The sequence below is a fragment of the Pituophis catenifer genome, unplaced genomic scaffold (genome assembly GCF_029215685.1).
Source record: "Pituophis catenifer annectens isolate HBS135680 unplaced genomic scaffold, rPitCat1.0.hap2 SCAF_1, whole genome shotgun sequence".
NCBI classification, from domain to species: Eukaryota; Metazoa; Chordata; class Lepidosauria; order Squamata; family Colubridae; genus Pituophis; species Pituophis catenifer.
This window is the reverse complement of record NW_027256881.1, coordinates 61,763,400-61,780,605: the sequence shown is the minus strand read 5'-3', so window position 1 is coordinate 61,780,605 and position 17,206 is coordinate 61,763,400. Positions and strand designations below refer to the sequence as shown.

At 36.8% G+C, this 17,206-nt stretch overlaps 1 protein-coding gene across 2 annotated transcripts in view; it reads left to right on the top strand.

The window, feature by feature from the left end:
* Positions 1 to 17,206, top strand: part of LTBP1 (latent transforming growth factor beta binding protein 1) — a 206,029-nt gene that overhangs the window by 93,359 nt on the left and 95,464 nt on the right. For both annotated transcript variants that reach the window (XM_070932503.1, XM_070932502.1), the window contains exons 6-7: positions 10,373 to 10,597; positions 11,959 to 12,242. In XM_070932503.1, the coding sequence (XP_070788604.1) occupies positions 10,373 to 10,597; positions 11,959 to 12,242 (509 nt within the window). The remainder of the gene's footprint in view (positions 1 to 10,372; positions 10,598 to 11,958; positions 12,243 to 17,206) is intronic.

Below are 17,206 nucleotides of genomic sequence, written 5' to 3'. Positions count from 1 at the left end.
CTTAGAGAGGGCTGTAAAGTGGTATTAAAGTGTAAGTGCTAGTGCTAGATATACATACTTGTGATTGACTTAACCTATGATGGAGAAACAGAAACTCCCAAGTAACATGGCATTTTTTAAAAAGTTTCTGCTCTTTTAGAATGATTTTAGGAATAAAAGCTAAGTGCTTATTTTAAAAAAGTGCTTAACTATATTCCTTGGATAGCAGCAAGTATGAGAGAGAAAGAGAGAAAGAGAGAGAGAGAGAGAGAGAGAGAGAGAAAGAGAGAGAGAGAGAGAGAGAGGGATGATAGAGCTATGAGAGAAATACATGTGTTAATGCTTCATTTTAGGGAAGTTTTGCTCCATGAAGAAATGATAGAAAATAGCTCATTTTACTTAAAATGTGGATGTGACTTGTAAAGAGACAAATTCTTCATATATCAGGAAAATATGCAGTAGCAGATTGTTGCTTTAAAGGTGTTTTTTTTTTTTTTTGCAGAAATAATTTAACATAGCAATAGCAATAACACTTAGACTTACATACTGCTTCACAGTGGTTTACAGCCCTCTCTAAATGGTTTACAGAGTCAGCATATTGCCCCTAACAATCTGGGTCCTCATTTTACTGACTTTGGAAGGATGGAAGTCAACTTTGAGCCTGTGAGATTTGAACTGCCAAACTGCTGGCAGCCAGCAGTCAGCAGAAGTAGCCTGCAGTACTGCACTCTAACCATTGTGCTACCGTGGCTCATTAGAAGAAGAAAAATGAGCACCAATTTTATGTTCCATGAAAATAGAATGCCAAACAATACTTCTCCCCTCATCTCTGTTCATGTTCTCTTACCTTATTATATTTTTCCATATTTTAATTGGAATCGTGAAAAATTCAATGGACAACATAAAGAACTGTGATATTTGAGGAACAGTTTATTTGTGGGTAATATGTCAGTATCTTGGACAAATATATACTTTAAATAGCATTGGGGGGCAGGACAGGAGAGAGACCTGATTACATAAAAAGATCCGGTGCCAGGGAAAGCAGATTAAGGAAAGGCCTAGTCAGACAAAACAGCTTGTGGAAGTATTTGAACAGAAGTGGAACAAAACTTTAAAAATGTTTGGCAACTTGTGCCAGTCACTTTGTGCTTGATGTTCTTATAATATAATTGTTTCTTTGTGCATCTTGCCCCTTGTGTTGCAATAAGACCAGTTATACTGCCAAAAGCAAAGCAGAAAAATTTAAAACATTTTTCTCTTCCCCAATGATATTCAGTTATCTTGCACTATATGATGGATAAATTGATCCTTCAGAGCAGATATGCACCAGTTCTGCTGTGTCATTCAGTGATCTTATGAAAAGGAGAATAAAGAACTGAGATCTTCATGGCCATGATGAGTAAAGTACTATGAAATAGTCTTTCTTTAAGTCTGATTTGTTGTGACTCTCCAGGGTAGCCTTTCTAAACCTTGACAGCTTTAAAATATGTGTATTTCAACTCTCAGAATTCCATGCTAGTCAGGGAATTCTGAGATTTGAAGTTCACACATCTTAAAGTTGTCAAGGTAAAGAAATAATGCTCCAGGGCCTTAGAAGGTAGCTTTCTGAGTTGCTACGAGATCCTTTTATTTGGAAATACTGGGGATTGAACTGAGCTTTCAAAATGTTTCAATGTACAAAACCTTTATTTAGACTATTCCCTATTGACCTTAAACAGGAATAAGGTAAATTTCATACACTGGCATTTAGAACATCAAGCATAATAAATGGATTTAAAAATTAATGTTTCATGTTCACGTATGTATCTTTTTTTGCTTTTTCTGTGTCTATTTCTGTCTCTCTCTGTCTCTTGATAGTTTTCAAAAATATAGTATTTTTTTATTCTTTAAATGTTTTAGGCTTTAATAGAACATTCAATAATTGTGTTTTAATGATAATGTAATTTATTAAGACAATGTTACATTGAATTAGAATCCAAGTTTTAAGACTGGATGCTAAAAGAGTTGACTTCATGTTTAGAAAAACTGAGTACATTTTATTACTAAATTGGCAATTGAAAATTGGGTGTACCCTCTGCAAATGTTTGTTGACAAACAACAATTTCCCAAGTTTTCTCAATCATTTTTTTCCCCTGTTTAGTACAGGTATTTAAAATAGACTGAAATCTGACAAAGTTTGGCTTGCAATGTGTCTGCCATTATTAAAAAAAATCAAGATTATAGTAGCTCATCCTCATTTTTATCAAACAGCAAATTGATACACAAGTATGATTGTACTATATCTGCATTATAAAAGTAACCTTCTGACTGAGAAATTGATATAGAAGATCAAGCTACCAACAAGAACTTACTTCAGGATAAGTGGCTCAGGATTTGGTTCTGGTCTTTTATACTTATATGGTGCATACGTTAACATTTTATGTCATTTTCACTCATATATCAAATTCAGAATTTCCTAATTTACCTTATTTGGTTAAAAGATTTGGAACTTCTCTTTATACTGTCACATTTTATTTTTGCCAAATTTTTATTCTGTGCTAATTACCAGAAGAATGAATTTCCACAGAGCCTTCTAGCTATCAAATAGCTTAATATTTTTGAATAATCCAACATTGGATTTCTACTTGGCAGCACCTGGATACCCTATTGGTGTGAAAACCTAAGCAGATGTTAAATTTGATTAGCATTTGGATGGGGATTACCAGGGAATCTTAAAGCTATAGAATAGATCAGGAAGTTGAAAAAATTCCTGGAAGAACACCACAGCAAATTGTTCTGTTCAGTTACCAAAGAAATAGAATTGATATTTCCATTCTATCAGTCAAACCTGATTTGATGAATTTCACTTACAAAAAATCAAGAACTTTACTTCAGTGGTTAACACTGACTTGTCCTAATAAAAATGGTATTTACTTGAAATGCAATGGAATAGTCATGTCTTTAAAGCTCCTTTAAAAATAGATAAGGAAGGAGTCACACGTGTATCCCAGAATAGAAAACAGATTTTTTTTAAGGACAGAGACTGTTTGTTTCTAGCAACCTGAGAGCTATACAACCTGTAATGTAAGTATATGATCAGATCCTCTAACTTGAGCAAGACCTCTGTGTCTAATCTTAATACCCAAGAAAATTTGTACAACCTCATGTAGGAAGACAACTTCTATGAAATATTTTAAATAGTTACTGTTTCCTTGCCACATAATGGGTCGAGTTTCTGTCTGTTTTTACAGGTTTGATTGTAAAACCTGCTTGCCAGTAAGATGACAACTAGGCAGTTGCGCAAATAGCATGGATGAGAAAATATTACTCCTGGATGCATCCTTTAAAACTGAGGCGTTCCCACTGAACTATCCGCAAGAAACATGCTATTACTATAATATATCTTTCAACAAAGGCATTGCTATAGGGAAAGTGACTTCCACTCATTATCAATGTTTTCCATGTATAATAGTTCTTGTGTTAGGAATTTGTCATGACTAACAGAGTTACAGTTGATAATAATTTTCTTAGCCTCCTCATTGTGAATTTATCGCTTAACATTGTTTATTGCTATTAAATCAGCTTTCGTAAGTAGCTTTTCGTAAGCTTTCACAGGAAGAAATTTAACATAAGAATTTCAGAAAGGTGTTAGAAAAGACAAGAAGCAGTTGCAAAGATGGAAACAGACATGGAAAAACGAAGAAAGTCTTCCAAAAGTTCTCTGAACTCTGAAGGAGTTTTGATCTTTCTAATAAAATGGTATATCAAAGGATGTCAATGGTCAAATAGTAACAAATAGAAAGATCAAAGAAAGATGGAAAAAGTATGTGGGCATTCTATACAGTAGAGATGTCAACATCCAAGCTACTTAAAAATATTCCTTTTTAAAAAAAAAAAAACAGTTGCAAAAGTTAAATCAGCACTCTGGTCTTTACCAAAATGAGACTACAGGACATGGTAAAATAGGTTGGTTCTAGGTTAGCAAAGGATGGGAAAACAATGCATCTTCTCTCCTTATTTAATCAGCCTACATTGATTAAATAATGAGAGAGGCTGGACTGGAAAAAGATTAGGGTGGTTTTAAAATAGGAAGAAAAAAACTGAGTCGTTTGTATTATGCAGGAGATACTACTCTGATAACTGAAAATGAAATGATTTGAGAGCTCTAGTAATTAAAATGAAGCAGCACAGTGAAAAAATGGAATTAAACATTAAAAAAACAAGCAGATGACAGTATGTATAGAGACTAGCCTTAGAATTGATAATGAAGATATGGAAGGTGTAGGCAGCTTTTGCATTTTAGGATCAACTGTCAACAGTACAAGACTTGACATATTAGTAATAAAGGTCTTGGAAAAGTTATTCAGATTCCTTGATGTGTCTATATCTATGAAGATCAGAAATGCGCAATCAATGGTCTGTCCTGTGACACTCTGTGGAAGTGAAGGTTGGACTTTGAAAAAGCAGGATAGAAAGAGTATTGATGTTTTTTAAGTTTGGTATTGAAGAAGACCAAAGTATGGAAAATATCGGGGATAGTCCAGAAAACAAATCACAGAACAAATCGGTCAGTCTTCTCATTGAGACACAAATGACTAGGCTCAGATTATATTAGGTGAAGGCCAGCTCTCTTGAAAATTTTATGATTCTGGGAAAGCACTTGCAGTTTTAACTAACTTGTCCCACAAACAAAGTCATTGGGGAAGCTAGTAGGAAGTTGAAAGTCCTGGGCAACTCACAAGCAGGCAGGCAGGGCTTTGGGCAACTACTATGGAGTGAGGTGGTGCAGTGCAGGTAGGCTGGGAAGTAGGTGCTGCTATGAGGCGCAAGTGTGTGCAGGCTGGGAGGAATGGTACTATGTTGCCACAAGTGCATGTGGGCTGGGAAGAGAGCGCTGCTGCTTGGGGCAAGTACAGGTGAATGGAGGAGGGGGTCCTGTGGCCCGAGTGCATGCTATGGAATATGAGATCCCTGGGATCTCATACTTTATAGAGTAGCTCCTCAGGAGAAAAAGTGGCAGGAGAGGTTTGCATGTGGGAAGCTGGTGGAAAAGGTTGTAAAAAATTGAAAACAATCAAGAAGTTGTTTGCAAGGTGTCAGCAACTATAACCCTAATTGATCCTTTTATGAAACGGCCTACAATATAGGCTGAACATTCTAAATATATCCTTCATTGGGAACTCCTGCAGAATTAGGATAATACCTTTTTCCGAACTTCAGAAAAAACCCACCTAATTCTGCTTCAGATTTTTCCCCCAATGTACCAATATGATTACATGCCCCCTTTTTAATAAGAAGGTTGACTGATTATTAATATTGTTTCTCTTCTTTTCTTAATTATATTCAAGGATTAAGAATGATTCATCCACTTCATTGTTTAGGTCAAGCCACATAAATTGCTCAAGGAATACATCATTTGTAACGTTTTAATTATTTGCTTGACCCCACAGAAACAAATGAAGGGGAAAATCTTTCATTGGATTAAATGATAAAAGTTGTGAAAGTTTTTGAATTTCATAAAATGCTTCATTGAGCAAAAAGAATATTCGGAGCATGAGGTCTTTTAGGGTTTAACTTCTGTGCTTTCTACAGTATCACTGATAATTAAAATTCCTCTTAGCCATGGGTGGCTATTTCTTACTAATACTTGACTTAGAGTAATGATGACTTACCACATGGCATTCTATTCCAATGATGAACATTGTGGGTGGTTTCATGAAGCCTTTGAGGAGATGAGTGGATTCCATTCAGGAGCCGCATACCATGAATTTGTTCGGGGAACAAATGAGAAGAGAGCATACCACAGAGCTGCCTGCTATCACCACACCTTAACCTCTAATCAGAATACTTAGCTAGAACTGACCCCGTATTCTTGGATCACATGATCCTCACTTCATTGAGATAACAGCAGCTTCTGGCATAAGCAGAATTGACAGAGCAACTGATTGATATGGGAATTTATGCATCTTGGTACATGCTTAGATACATAGATGACAGATATACAGATCTGGAACATAATCATAATTGTTCCACAGAAAAACAGTAAGAACTCACCCCATTCCTAAGAGGTCTGTAAGAGGCGTGGATAAGAGCACCTTCTTGCCTACCATCCCTGTCCTAATGTTTTCTCTATTTGTATCTATTTTATGTATCCAATCCATTTTATACTTATTACCTAATACGTTCTTGACAAATAAATAAATAAATAAAAGAAGAAAATTTTATTGCGTAGAGAAGTGATGATTGATTGAAAACATTTTGTTACTGAATGTCTTAATTGTAAGATTATCCCAATTCCGAGATGGCTGGACTAGCTGTACTTCCAGATCCAGATTAAAGCCCTATATACCATGATGTAAATCCTGTTGTAGCCTGTCGGCAACCGGCCCCTCCAGCAGCCAAATCAGATGAGGCGTGGGAGTAAGGGTCAGCATCAAGGCAACCTGAGAGCTCCGAGGGGGAAGAGGAAACGGAGCTGTTAGAGAGACAGACAGAGGCAGAGCTTGGGCCGTCTGTCAGCCCTCAGATGGAGAGTCAAGAGACCCCAGGTCTGGAGGTGGCTGATGAGGAAGAGGAAGAACAGCTGGGTCCTGTGCCTGACGTGCTGATGCACAGAAGGCAGAGGAAAGGAGAGCAGTGGAAATCTGTGGGCTGATCCTTGGGAAGGAAGAGCCATCACTGCTAGTGAAGCCCCACCCTAGTTGTGGGGATAAAAGGCAGGGGGCAGAGATGAATAGATGTGGACAGACTTATTAGCTTGTAGTGAGAGATAAACTTTTTGCCAGGGCTGCTGGCACTCCTAATAAAGGAATTGTCTACAGAGGGTTTGCCGTGTTCTGGGAGCTGGGTCAGAACACCTATATAACATGATGTAAAGCTCTATATAGCATGATGACTCCGTTGAAGTCCACCTATTTTAAAGCTACCATGGTTAAGAAATGTATCCCATGTGTTAGGAACTTTCACGCCAGGTAAGATTATGAAAACTTGTGAAGATGCTGGGAAAGAAGTGAGATTAATTCTAGTCATATAGAATCCAGGATAGGAAGAAGAATTCACATATGATTTATCTCATAAATGGCAGCTCAGTCCGTCTTGCAAGTAGCATGGGAATTTCACCATGGTTTTTTTTTTTTTTACAAGTGCACTGAACTGCATTTCAGTTGGAATTCTTGTTTTAGCAGAAAATAAATGCATTCTTTTTCTGTGACATTAGTGCAGCCATAATATTGTGCTCTTGATCTTCTCTGTAGTAATACCACAAATACTGTTCAGGATCTGGAGATGACAAATTAAGTAGATTGGGTTGATTGAAGCAGCCATTTCAGGGAACAGGTGCTAAATGCTCTTAAAGGATGGAGACTTAACTTGTTTATTATTAAATTAGGGTTTATATTTTATTGCCAGATAGAGTCAAGCTTCTGTGTAGGATTTTATCCATAAGATATCAAATAACTTGCCTTTTTGGTGTAAGTGATGGAGGTCATTGCCAGCCATATTCTCTGCATATAGAGCTAGAGAGCTGATGACCTTTTCTTTGTAAAGGAGTTTTTCCTCTTTTCAATTTAATATTTTATTTGAGGAGGGATATTCAAATAACTTTAAATAGAAGAGTATATATGCAGCACAGGGTTAAACTGGGGAGTCCTTGGTACTCTCTGGGCTTGGTTGTTTGCTCATAGATGTTCGATTCATAGTGCACTGGTGATGTTATATAGTCAGCCAAAACAGTTCAGAGTGCACCAAGGATGATATAGCTTTATATAACACAAGATATTTAATACCTGTCTTGGACTCATGAGCCACACAGTGGTTAGAATGCAGTACTGCAGGCTACTTCTGCTGACTGCTAGCTGACTGCAATTTAGCAGTTCAAATCTCACCAGGCTCAAGGTTGTCTCAGCCTTCCATCCTTCCAAGGTGGATAAAATGAGGACCCAAATTGTTGGGGGCAATATGCTGACTCTGTAAACTGCTTAGAGTGGGCTGTAAAGCACTGTAAAGCGGTATATAAGTCTAAGTGCTGTTGCTATTGCTGTTTGTGTGAAGTGATAATATACAGTAGATTAGTTATTTGTAGGTTATAATTATGCATTTGTTATTGCACTGATCTTAGCTCTTTTATTGTAAAGTTTCCAGACAAACAATCACTTTGGGCATGCTTTTGCTTCTCTGGAAAACAGCTTCAGTGTTATCTTCAGCCCAATAACACTGCTAAACCAGTTATTCTGGTTTAGTCTTTCCGTTATTATCAGTCATCAAAGCAATTTTTCACTTTTCATCTATGAGACCTCCCTCCTCTTTTCCTCACCATTAGCTGCATTTTTAAAAATGCCTTAATATTCTGATAATATAGTAGTATAATATACTAGTATACACTAATATATTAATTAAGACTTTTAGTCTGGCTTGAAGGCTATCAATGTTTGAGTTTTGAATCTTTTAGGGTTTTTTTTTATTTATTTCCTTAAACTTCTTGCTTCTGATGCCATAAAATAGGCAACTGAACTTTGTGCCTATGTTGGATTGCTCATTTTCTTTCTTCGTATTAGCATCAGGTTTATGTTCCACATTGATCTGGCATTTTGGACTTAAGAGGTTACAACAGATGTTGTCATTCCAGTTTTCCTCTGATCTGCAAGTTGATACCCTTAGTCTGAGCCTGGACTTCCATAGGTCTTCCTCTTTAATTTGGATAGGATGACACTGTTCATGAAGTATCACTGTCTGCTCATTTGTCCAGTTAATCCTTAGCAGGATTTTTGAATTTCCCTACAGCATTCTCCTTGGCTCCTCTCCACAGTCATTATATGTTATAAGTTGGCAAAGCAGTTCCTCTGGGCTGAGATGTAAAATCCTTCCATCAAGGGCATGGATACTTCCTGCCCTAGGGCGATCTCCGAGACTATCTTGTGCATAGCCACCTGGTCCACTCTATCAACATTTGTGAAATACTTTGCATGCAAAGAACAGATGGTCTTTGGCAAAGCAAAGTTCTTTGCTGCTTATTTTTCCTTATTTTCTATCTTCCAGGTATGTAGGTTAACAATCATCATATAAAAATACCGGCTAAAAACTATAAGAAACAAAAGCAGGTTTTTTGTTTTTTACTGAAACCAATGTATTTCAAGAGTTATTTGTACCCATTATTTGTTCCCATTTTTATGGGCTATAAATTCAAGAGTTCATCTCAGTAACTTTGATGGCAATGCAAAAAGTACCAAGTGTGCGGTTGAATATGGCACCGAAATTGGATAATTGCTGCAGGAGGCAAATTGGCTCTCTAATAGGATCACCAACCTGCTCTGAACCCCACTGATTACATCACTGATCTCTGACCACATAGAAGAGTAACCATTTTGGCCATCTTCTTTGCTTTGTACTTAGACAGAAATTGACCCCGAATGTTACAGCCTTTCTCTTAATGAATCTGCAGTTGAATCTAGCCAGTTGATGACTCTACTTCAGGTAATTTGATCCTGGGTGAGGAGTGGCCAAGGCAACCTTTGCAGGCTGGTTGTAAGGACTATTCTAGTTACTCAGATTCCTGGAGTTGGATTCTGGCTCTTGTGAAATTGACTGATGCACCACCTTGCTGTGTTATCTGGGGTGAATCAACTTTTTAATAACAAAATAATAGCATTTTAGGCATTTTACTGTTTGTAATGTTCAGTATTATTCTGTCTTTACATCTATCTATTTGCCATCTTGAACTGGCAAGATGTTAGGTGCTCATAGTTATTTTTTTTTGTTTTGTGTGTGAATTGGAGAATCCCAATATGATTCCCACTACATTATTGACAATTTGGGGAAGATTCAGTTGGTTAATTATAATAGCAATAGCAATAGCACTTAGACTTGTATACTGCTCCATAGTGCTTTTTAGCACTCTCTGGACGGTTTACAATGTCAGCATATTGCCCCCAACAATCTGAGTCCTCATTTTACAGAAGGGTGGAAGTCTGAGTCAAGCTTGAGCCCCATTTGGATCGACCTCCAAACTGTGGGCAGAGTTTGTCTGCAATTACTGCCTTCTAACCACTGCACCAGCAGGGCTTCTTTGAGAAGTGTGAGATTCCCTGTTCCAAAATAAAATTGTACATGTCTAATTATAATGATCTCATTTCAGTTTTCTTGCCTATATCACAGATATACCTTACTAAACCTTAGTCTTGCACTGCATCATGTCATTGTATTCAAATAGGATATTGCATATTTATTATTAGGTTGAACCTAAGCTTGGTTATCATTGGAAAAAGTTCCATTGATTTGCATCAGAATAAAAACCCTGTGGCAACACTGAAGATCATAGAAAGTCTGTTTGCCATTAGAAAAAAAAAGTTAGTAATGATATTAACAGTGCTTCTGAAAAAAAAATTAATACAAGTCTCTCTTGGATTTTTTTCTCCATCAGTTATTTGCCACCTTCCTTGCATGAATGGTGGGCAGTGCAGCTCAAGAGACAAGTGCCAATGTCCTCCTAATTACACTGGTAAACTCTGCCAGATCCCTGTGCAGAGTGGAAGTACTTCGCAACTTTATCATAATTCGCAACAAGCAAGCAAAACTGTGGGATCTCACGTCATCCATTCCACGCATACTTTACCACTGACTGTGCCTGGGCAGCAAGGAGCCAAAGGTAAACTTTTTTTTCTCTATCTCTTCTCTCCAGCTAGATTTCTAGGTTGGCTGCAATGAGACTTCATAATTTAACCTGCCAAGCTATCAGAGACTTTGGTAACGTCTTCTCACATAGCTGTGAACTGACATTCAAGGCCTACTGGAATGACACAGGGTGCTTCCTAGCATTCATTGCATTCTTGCATTTATAATCATTAATTATATTTTTAAAATGTTAGTGAAAAATTAACCGAAAAGGATTTTTATCTTCTTTGTGAAAGTACAATTTTCAAATGAAAATGATTTATCTTTCCATGCTTGATGGGTGTTTCCTTATCTTTTTCATATCTGTGTTGTCAGACAACAATTGAGAAGTAGGTGCCATTAATTTCTGAGCTTGTGGTTTTCATGCATTCAGTTTGTATCTCCTCTGTTTATTTTAATTTGGTGGAAATCATGTATTCAGCCTTTTCACTTAGACATTACAATTAATCAAAGCCTGCAATTTCAACAATATATTTCAAAGTCACAGATTTACTTTTCACATTATATTTCAAGATATGGACACTAACTTTTTTCTTGACAGATTTCTTTTATTGTTTGTTTATATTTCATATTTCTAAGTCACCCACCTTCTTCAAGGAGGGGCTTTTAAATCGTTCTCCTATAAAATGTTAAACTGTTCTTAAATTCCTTAAAATGTCTGGAAAAAGGGTTTTTTGGGGAGAGTTGGAACAATTTTTCTCAGATAGACGTTGCAAACATTTAATTCTACCCCTAGACTTGAATTACTAGTTCAGACCTTTGCTAAATGTTAGAGTGTTTTATACACAAGAAAATATTGAGTATTTCAAAAATAATTGGCTGACCAGCTTTTAACTTTTTTAGATATTTTTTCTCCAGTGTAATTCAATGTCATCTATATTAAATGGTATCTTGATCCAGATTTTAATGATCATATTCACAGGTCATTTTATGCCAAAAAAAAGGGATTTAAGCTACAATTCCCAATCATTTTGTACATCTTTTCTTCTCTCACTGTGTATATGGTTCACATGTCATCTAAACTAGGGCTTATGTCTAAGTATATCCAAACCAATATTTATATAAGAATAAGACTGGATTTAAAATTGGCTAATGATTCTTGTACATTTGGGTAAACTTAATCATAATCCTGGATCCAAAATCACGAAGAACTTTCCTTCTCAGGGAAGAGGAAGATTGCATATGCGTGTGTGCTTCTAACTTATTGCCCTGTATTTTTTATAATCCAGCAGCCTTTGGCAAAATGCTGCTATGAAAATCAATACATAATTTACAAATTGAGCAATGTCTTCTCTTATTTGGAGATTTGTAATGCTTGATTTCTTACTTTTACAGTGAAAATTCCTCCCAACATTGTAAATATCCATGTTAAACATCCACCTGAAGCTTCTGTGCAGTTTCATCAAGTTTCAAGGATTGACAGCACTTCAGCAGGTCAAAAACCAAAACCAAAGCCTCCCACATCGGGACAGTCCCAGAGTCCTTATCAAAGCCTACCATTTCAGAAAACCCAGAAAATTCATTCAACCTACATTCATCAGCAACCTATCACTCATACTTTTCCTGTTTCTGCTAAAACACAACTTGGACGATGTTTCCAGGAGACAGTTGGGACCCAGGTAATTTTTTTAAAAAATGCCTTTAAAAAATAACTATGCATTTCTTGTAAACAAAAAAATCTATTTTGCTCCATGTATTAGAGATCGTGCTATAAAAATGACTTTACAAATCTGTTAATAAGAGTGAAAATTTAGGAGAAAAATGTTTTTGAGGAAAGGTTTCCCATAAAGTGTCTTTATTATTCTTAATGTTTTTCCCCTAAAATTCAAGGCATAATATAAGGCTGCTATCAAAAGTTTTCATGCCATGTTTTGCCTTTTAAATGAAAATAAGGAGTTTCTAAATAACCTCCACTTTCCAATGTAAGTGCTATATTTTAAAAAGCTACATTTCTTCACATTTGCCTACAGATGCCATAAATCTAAACACTTTGTGGATTTAAAAACAATGTGCTTCCAGATTAAGCTGTTAATTTATATGTTAGCAATGTAACTGATTAGTTCAATTTAGTAACATTTATTTGAATGTTTTGTTGAAACGTATTCAGGTTTTATATATATTTGAGTAGTATATAAAACACCTCTTTGAAGATGGAACTTTAATTTAAGATTTGGCCTTTTTTTCCAGGTATAGTCTTTTCCTTCTCCATTCAAAGCCTAGACATTGAAAGTATATTTGCATACCAATTTTTAATCCTTAGACTTCATTTTAGTTAGAACATTCACGAATACTATCATTAATTTTAAACTTTGATAGCCAAGTAACATTTTTTTTGTTCTTAGTTACCATGGGGTATCTTGAAAGTTAAATTTTTGTGACTTATATGATCTTTTACTAACAGATTTGTTAACCACTATAAATCATATAGATCATCATTTTAAATTGAAATTTATTGTAGTGCTTAAGATACTAAACCTTAAACATTGCAGTTGGAGATTGTAAACTAAAGAAATAACTGTTCAGAAATGACAATTTATTCAAAAGAGAGAGGAAAAAAGGGAGATGTTTTAACTGGGAAACAGCCTAAGATTTACTGGAATGTCCCAGACTAATCCCTGCCATAATTCTACAGTCCAGTTGCCATTTTCATGATTATGGAATATGTCTGGCACAAAATGAGAACACAATATTGGCTCTGTGAAAGTACCAAAAAAAAGTGGCAAAGAATAAGGAGGCTACAATAGGGAAAACTAGGAGAGATTATGAAGATGGAGGTGGGGGGAAACTCCTTTGAATTTTTTATTTTATTATTTCCAGGTTGCCTATTAATGTTTTTTCAAAAAAGCATATGGTCGGTAGACCTGAAAACTGAGTGTTCACTATCACCTGCTTCATTTGAAAATTAATTTTATGTGTTTGCTTTCTATAGGTAGCAGATTTTTAAAATTATCCTCAAAGTTATTTTGGTTATTACTGAACTTTGTTCTAGGCTATATAGATAAATGTTAAATTGCCAATAATACAATGTCACTTTCATATATAAAAAAATCAAAGTATTTGGGAAACATCATACTTTCCCTTTCTCTACCCCAGGGATTTCAAACTCAATTTCACTGAGGGCCACATCAGGGCTGTGGTTGACCTGGGGGGGGGGCAGGTGGGCGTGGCTGACTGGGTGGGCATGGCCGACTGGGTAGGTGTGGCCAGCTTGACACCACTCCCCAAGCTGCTGGCATGTTTCTTCTTTGCATTGGATAGACCAGGCCGAAGCCATACTGGCCTGATCTTTTCTCTTTGCATTGGATACACTGGGACAGCTCCGTGGGCCAGATACGGCCCGCAGGCCTTGAGTTTGACACCCCTGCTCTACCCTATGCCCATAGTAATTGATCCAGAAGAGATTAGACCATTTGTCTGAGATGATATAGACTCTCCTGCCTGAGCAGCGGTTTAGACTAGAAGACTTCCAATGTCTCTTCCAATCTGTTATTCTGTTAATACTTTATCACAATTAATATTAAAAATTGAGTTAATTTTCTATGCAGAAATCATTCTCTCCCCCCCCATGCCTCTCTCTGTATACAATCTGAGGTTCCCCAAAAAATTGCAAATCATTGGTATCATATTATAATTTTAATGTGTCAGGAGAATACAAATTGTGTGTGTGAATGTGTGTGTATGTGTGTGAATATATGGCTTGACACTAATAGTAATTACTGATAGTCCTTGATTTACAGCAGCTCATTTTTGTGACTGTTCAAAGTTACAACGGCACTGAAAATGTGACTTATAATCATTTTTCACAGTTATGATCTTTCCAGAATCCCCATGATCATGTAATCAAAATGCAGATGCTTGGTAACTGGTTCATATTAATGTCTGTTGCTGTGTCCCAAGATCATGTGATATAAAATAACAATAGCATTTGTTTTTATCCTTCATAGTAAATTTCAAGCATAAGCAATTACTTGTAATTTGCTCAGCACCTAAAATCAGAAGGCAGTCAATTTCTTAACTGAAGAGCTAACTCTACAAAGTCTGAACAAAATAAAAATTTTGAATAAATATTCTTTCTACGGAATAGTTCCCACTTGAAGACTATCCTCTGCCTTCATTTTTTTTTTTTTTGCAGTGACCTCCATATCCTTATGAATTTCCAATAGCCAGTAAATCCTTTAACATACTTGCATTTCCCTCTAATGGATGGCATTTTATTTTTAAAATATAAATCCATCCGGATAATGGCTGGATGGGGCTTGGGTGCTCTATTCACTACTTAATGAAAAGTAATATTTATAAAATATGCTGTGTGGCTTCTGGGTGATAGAATTAGGGTGGGCTTCAACAATTTTAGCAAGGGGTTCTCTGCCCAGTTGCTGGGTGGGCGTGGCTATGGTGGGCGTGACTTAGTCGGGCTCCTGCACCACGGTGGTGGTGGGGGTGTTTGCCCTCCCCGGGCTCCGGAGGCTTTCCTTGAGCATCCAGGAGGGCAAAAACAGCCTCCCCAGGCTCCAGAGGCCGTCTGGAACATTCAGTAGGCCCATTTTTTGCCCTCCCTGAGCCTCCACGTGTGCCCTGCACTTACCTGCATCCAAAATGGGCCACGTGGGGACTCCTGGGAGGGGCAGAGTACGCAGGGCCAGCTCAGAGTGGGATTTCCAGGTTCTCCGAACTGCACAGAATCTTAGCTAGAGGTTCTTCCGAAACCCAGCGAACCCCCAGCAGCCCACCCCTGGATAGAATGTTTTATTCTAGATTTATTCTGCAAATTCCCTGAAGATTTGCATTATCTCAAGATAATTTTAATGCTAAAATTTTGAAAAGCAACATGATATCTTAGGTGAAAGGGATGAGTTTACTTACTTGTTTCTTTTTTGTGTTTATTTGGGAATGGAATCATGTCATTCTAGAGTTGTGCAGCCTTGTTTGGCTGCTTTTTTTTTAATGTAAACAGTTTAAATAATTGTGTCTGTTCTGAGTAATCTCCATAATGTTACTTCAGTTCAGTCAGCAGTTGTCACTGTTTATATATTTTCTTGCGCGGTGGATTTCTGAAGTTGGCTTAGTAGTCTAAAACCTTTTATTAATTACTTCGGGATTAGGGGTGATTTTATTATCTGCAGATGAGACCAATAATGCAATGCACATGTATATTTGGCCTTTTATATGGCAAGCCACAGAGTTTGCTGTGACAACTGATTATCAAGATCATGTGAAGTGTTAACACCACTTTATAATGCCTTGGTAAGCCAGACTTGGAATACTGCATCCAGTTTTGGTTGCCACGATGTGAAAAGGATGTTGAGACTCTAGAAAGAGTGCAGAAAAGAGCAATAAAGATGATTAGAGGACTGGAGGTTAAAACATAAAAAATGGTTGCTGGAATTGGGTATGTCTAGTTTAATGAAAAGAAGGACGGTGACATGATAGCAGTGTTCCAATATCTCAGGGGTTGCCACAAAAAAGAGGGAGTCAAGCTATTCTTCAAAGCACCTGAGGGCAGGACAAGAAGCAATGGGTGGAAACTAATCAAAGAGAGAAGTAACTTAGAAGAAGAAATTTCCTGACAAAACAATTAATCAGTGGAACAACTTGCCTCCAGAAGTTGTGAATGCTCCAACGCTAGAAGTTTTTAAGAAGAGATTGGACAACCATTTGTCTGAAATGGTAAAGAGTTTCCTGCCTGAGCAAGGGGTTGGACCAGAAGACCTCCAAGATCCCTTCCAACTCTGTTATTCTGTTCTATTCTATTTTGTAACTTCTGGCCTTTATTTTTAGACTGGTTTTCAAATGTACTATATTTATCCCCTTCCTCAAATAATAATTTACGAAGAGATTCTTTTATTTGCAAAGGACTTGTGAATTCATAGAACCTTCCAATGGAGGCTTCCCAGTGGTAGGAGGGTCCAGAGTAGTATCTCTTTTTCTTGATTCCCTTTTTGAACCCCAAGATAGCAGGGTGGTAATGGTGGTGGTGGCACTGAAAGCTTCAAGGAAAAGAGGGATTGAGGAACTTTACCAGTCACTTGATTTCCAGTGCCAAACAAAAAGTCTCAGTCTGGACAGATTCTTACATATTAAAAGATATTAATACTCTGGATATGTAGCACATATACATTTCAGAATAGTTAGAGTTAGAGTCCAAATCATTTGTACTGACTGGGATACTTCTTTTTGTTAGAATTATAAGCATCCACACTTTAAATTGGGCCTAAAAGTAAGTGGGCATCCAGTAAAATTAAGGCTGAGGAGAGATGGTATAAGAAGTTTGGGTTTCTTCCAAAATTCTGCAGTAACTGAAGAATCAGAGCCTTGCTTACTTATTATGCAGCAATCCAAAAATCAAAGGCAGCTCTGCCTGTTGCAATATATAGTAATCAGGATATTCTGTAATATCCTAAAATCATAATGCCATTGTCTTCAAGTTCTCTAAAGTGAAATTAATTAATGAAATGCTGTGGATAAACCTGTGGAGGTCGTTCACAAAAGAGTTTCCAGGTCACAATATATGAAAGAAGGTAGGATAAAGAAGGTAAGATAGGAAGACTGGTCATGCCAACTTAAAACATCTTGAAATTTATTG